The sequence below is a fragment of the Temnothorax curvispinosus genome, unplaced genomic scaffold (assembly GCF_003070985.1).
Source record: "Temnothorax curvispinosus isolate PA1 unplaced genomic scaffold, ASM307098v1 QBEX01004172.1, whole genome shotgun sequence".
Lineage (NCBI taxonomy): Eukaryota > Metazoa > Arthropoda > Insecta > Hymenoptera > Formicidae > Temnothorax > Temnothorax curvispinosus.
In genome coordinates, this window is record NW_020213952.1 from 8,428 (window position 1) to 12,276 (window position 3,849).

The 3,849-nt window shown below is 35.8% G+C and overlaps 1 protein-coding gene across 1 annotated transcript; it reads right to left on the reverse strand.

The window, feature by feature from the left end:
* Nucleotides 1-580: 580 nt before the first annotated feature.
* On the reverse strand, nt 581-1,462 carry LOC112453228. The gene has a single exon (XM_025013848.1). The coding sequence runs from the start codon at nt 1,460-1,462 to the stop codon at nt 581-583; it is 882 nt and encodes a 293-aa protein (XP_024869616.1).
* Between the last annotated feature and the right edge of the window lie 2,387 nt (nt 1,463-3,849).

A 3,849-nucleotide genomic window follows, 5' to 3' on the forward strand; every position in this document is an offset into this window, starting at 1 on the left:
ACGTGCTCCTTCACCGGAAGCTTCACAACGTATCTACCGGACTGATTTTGCGACGTGTTGTCCGCGAAGTGTTTCTTGCAGATGGCCTCCTCGACGGTGTAATTGGCTGTATTGTTGGAGATGTCCTCTTGTTGCCAAAAACGTGTTAATTCTTCGTGCAATTGTAGATTGGTTACTGCGGCATGGCAGGCTTGTATTTTCAGATCTTGTTTCGACGGGTTACCTAACCCGCCTGCTAGGATCCATCCCAGACGCGTCTTTTGCAGCGTCGGATGCTCTTGGGATGATTTGACTCGTCCCACGCACAACAGGTCCCAAAACAACTCCGCGCCAATCAGAGCGTCGATCTCGGATGACTCGTGAAAGCGAGGGTCGGCTAAAGGTAGATTGCGCGGGAGATTAAATTCGCCGCGATTGAGAGTGAACGACGGGAGCTTGTCCGTGACTTGATCCGTCACGATGCATTCAACGTCGAAGAAATATGAGTTTATGCGCGATGACATTTTTAGACGAACGATCTGAGTTGACTTTGTGCTAGCGTCGTTTATCCCCGAGATTGAAACGTTTAATGAACGCGGCTTTAGACCGAGAGCAGATACGAAGCTTTTAGAGACAAAGTTAGCCTTGAACCGCAATCCAGCAACACACGACAAAGTTTTCGCGCGCCCGCATTGTTGTAGACGTACACGGCAGCCGTGGATAGCATGACGTACTTGCCGTCCGAAAGATGCGACACGTGCGCCACTAGCGCAGTCGGTGTTGTCGCTGAGCTCGGCTTTGGATTGTTTTCCTGATCGCCATCGAGCTTCTCGGGAGTCGACGATTCATGCAATAACGTGTTGTGTTTCGCCTTACAGACTCGACAATTGCCCGATGGGCACTTGTTCGCGATGTGAGTCGTAGAACGTAAACAATTATAGCAAACCTTTAATTTGCGAATTTCGGAATTTCTACAAGGAACAGGGAGAGCTAAAAAGTTCTTGCAACTATATATAGAATGCTCCCCGCTGCAGTAAGTGCACTTGAATTTTACCGTCGCGACACACGCCGCTCGCTGCTTTTCGTTTGTTGAACGCGCGTTACCGTTCTTCGTATGGATAGCATCTGACTTGCCGGTAGCTTCGAGGGCTTGGCAACGATGAGTAATAAAACTAGCAAGCTGTTTGAAGGTCGGAAGTTTTTGCCCGGTCAAAGAATTTTGCCATTCTCGCAATGTTAAGGAATCGAGTTTAGAGCTTACTACGTGCACGAGTAGATCGTCGTAGATCGGACGCCCTAATGCCTGCAAGACATGTATGTGTTTTGACGCGCCGTCGGCAATTTGCCTTAATTCGCAAGCATTTTCCTTATTCATAGACGGCAGCTCCGTGATGGCTTTAATATGCGTGTGCACGATGACACGCTTGTTATCGTAACGCTCTCTCAAAAGATTCCACGCGATTTCATAGTTGCGGTCTGACATCTCGAGGGTATTAATCACGTCGCTCGCCTCGCCGGAAACGGCCGCTCGCCGTTGACCGTTTGACAGACTTGGAAGAAAGAGTTTATATATAGAGACAGAAACTTATCTTAACTTTAAAAATATATTTTAAATTTTTTTTAATGCATTTAATACGCGTGTGAGTATGAAAATGCAATTTGTTTTTCTAAATATGATAAATATTATTTTTTAAAAGCTTAATGACAATAATAATCAACGGCAAGACGTTTGTGTGTGATAAAAAATTTACAACATAAAAATACACAAATATACATATATAATTAAATGTAAAATATGTCTGTTTAATTAATAATATTCACGATGTTTAGAAATACAAATTGGATTTTTATATTCACACGCGTGTGGCCGGGGCGTATTAAAAAAAAGAGGTGTGGCCTCGGGGGGTTAATGATGCAAGAGCATGCAGACGTTGTTATAATCGTTCAAGAAAACTGTTCAATATTTTATGTGATTGTTGCAGAAGAAATTCGTAATGTCGGCGAATAAATTATACGCTAGTGCTTCTAGAGAAAATTGTAGTATTTTAAGACTACATGCTGTGGATGATATTACTAATCACTCGTTTGCAAATTGAAAATGTTAAACGTTTGATTATCAAAATCTTGCATTGGAAGTCACGCTTATAACAGATAAATAAAAATCTTGTCTGTATTTGACATCACACTTGTGAAAGTTAAGCGTGTAATAAATCTGCAAAAGAAATGTAAACGTGCAAAAAACTTGTCAATAATATCACACACACACGCACACACAGTAGAAAATGTAAATAATTGATTTCTTTATTATTACAATAATTTGAATATTGAAATTATTTTGTACCACATGCCTCCTCACACTTATATGTATGTAATTAATAACAATGTTTGAAAGATCTTAAGGACGTTCTTCGGAAAATCGATTTTCTCTAGATTTTTTTTTAAACTGTGAATATACATTAATTTAGGTGTGCTTTATGCGTGGTATAAATTTCAGTACCTCTTACGGTATTAAAAATCGAGATATTGAGCTTCAAAATTTTAACTTTTAACATGGAATTCCTATTCCGAGCTATTGTAATACAGACATAATGAATTGTGAAAAAAGTTTTCTTTAAATGTTTTTGAAAAACTAGTATATAATACATAAAAATAGAAATAATATGCGATAAGTGTCAATACCCTTGCGGTACGCGTTTTCAAAAAATACTTGTGTAAAGTACGCGATTTGATGAATTTTTCGCTCGGTTCGGGAATGACAGACGAGGAGAGGCGTCAGTTATTCCTTGGCAACGCCGCATGAGTTCTCACGCGTGAGTTAACTTCTTATTTTTTAGTTGTTATATGTAATATTTTGTATATAACATAACTTTAATAAAATAAATTTTTCTTTTTAAGCATGAATACAAGTTGATCACGACTGGAGCCAGAGAAGGTCTTTAAAAATAGGTATTTTTCAGGAATTTTTGATTAGATGAACGAAGAAAGCGAATAACATTAAACTTTGCATGTTTTTTTAATCTTATTTTAAGAATATATTTTTATTTTTTAAGTAAGAAAAATATTCTTCTCATCATATCTTGATCACTAAAAGACGTAAATGAGAGATGAAGTAAATGATTCCAGCTGTTCTAATAAATATCAGAAATGTAAAAACCAAAAACTTTCTTATTCAAAATAAGTGATGGCTATCGTCTGAACTAGAATAAACATTGTTTATTAGTTTTTTCTTTTAATAAAATACTAATAAAATTTTGAAAAAAGTTATAATATTTTTAATAAAAAAGCCGCTTTTACACACATAGAATAGAAATATTAATTTAATTCTAGTTCAGACAATAGCCACACTTCTGCAGAATAAGAAAATTTTAGCTTTTTGTGTTTCAGATACCTAGAACAGCTAGAATTATTTACACCGTCTGTCATTTATAGTGACCAGGATATAACAGAAAAGAAGAGCATTTTTGTTATTTAAATAAAAATAAAATTTTAAAATAAGGTGAAGAGAACATGCAAAATTTAACGTTATTTACTTTCTTTGTTTTCCTACAAAAAATTCCTAAAAAATATCTATTTTAAAGATATTTTAAATCAGAATACCCCCGTTAATAATTGTTTACATTTTCTTCCTGACGGAAAAGATTTTATCACCTCTCAATATAAATATAAAATTTATCTTGTCATGGTTTCATTTGATTACTCCGGCGTTTTTATATTTGTGATTCAATTAGATTATTGTTTATTTTGTTTATATTATTAGAAAATTGTTTAATGTTTTAGTCTAGTAGACTAATGTTTAATGTTTTAGTATGTTAACTGAAACATTATCATGTTTTAATATTTATATCTTCTTCTTTTATATTCATAGTAATC

What these genes read in the sequence shown, in the direction of transcription:
- LOC112453228 (XM_025013848.1), bottom strand. Translation starts at nt 1,462, where the DNA reads ATGTCAGACCGCAACTATGAAATCGCGTGGAATCTTTTGAGAGAGCGT.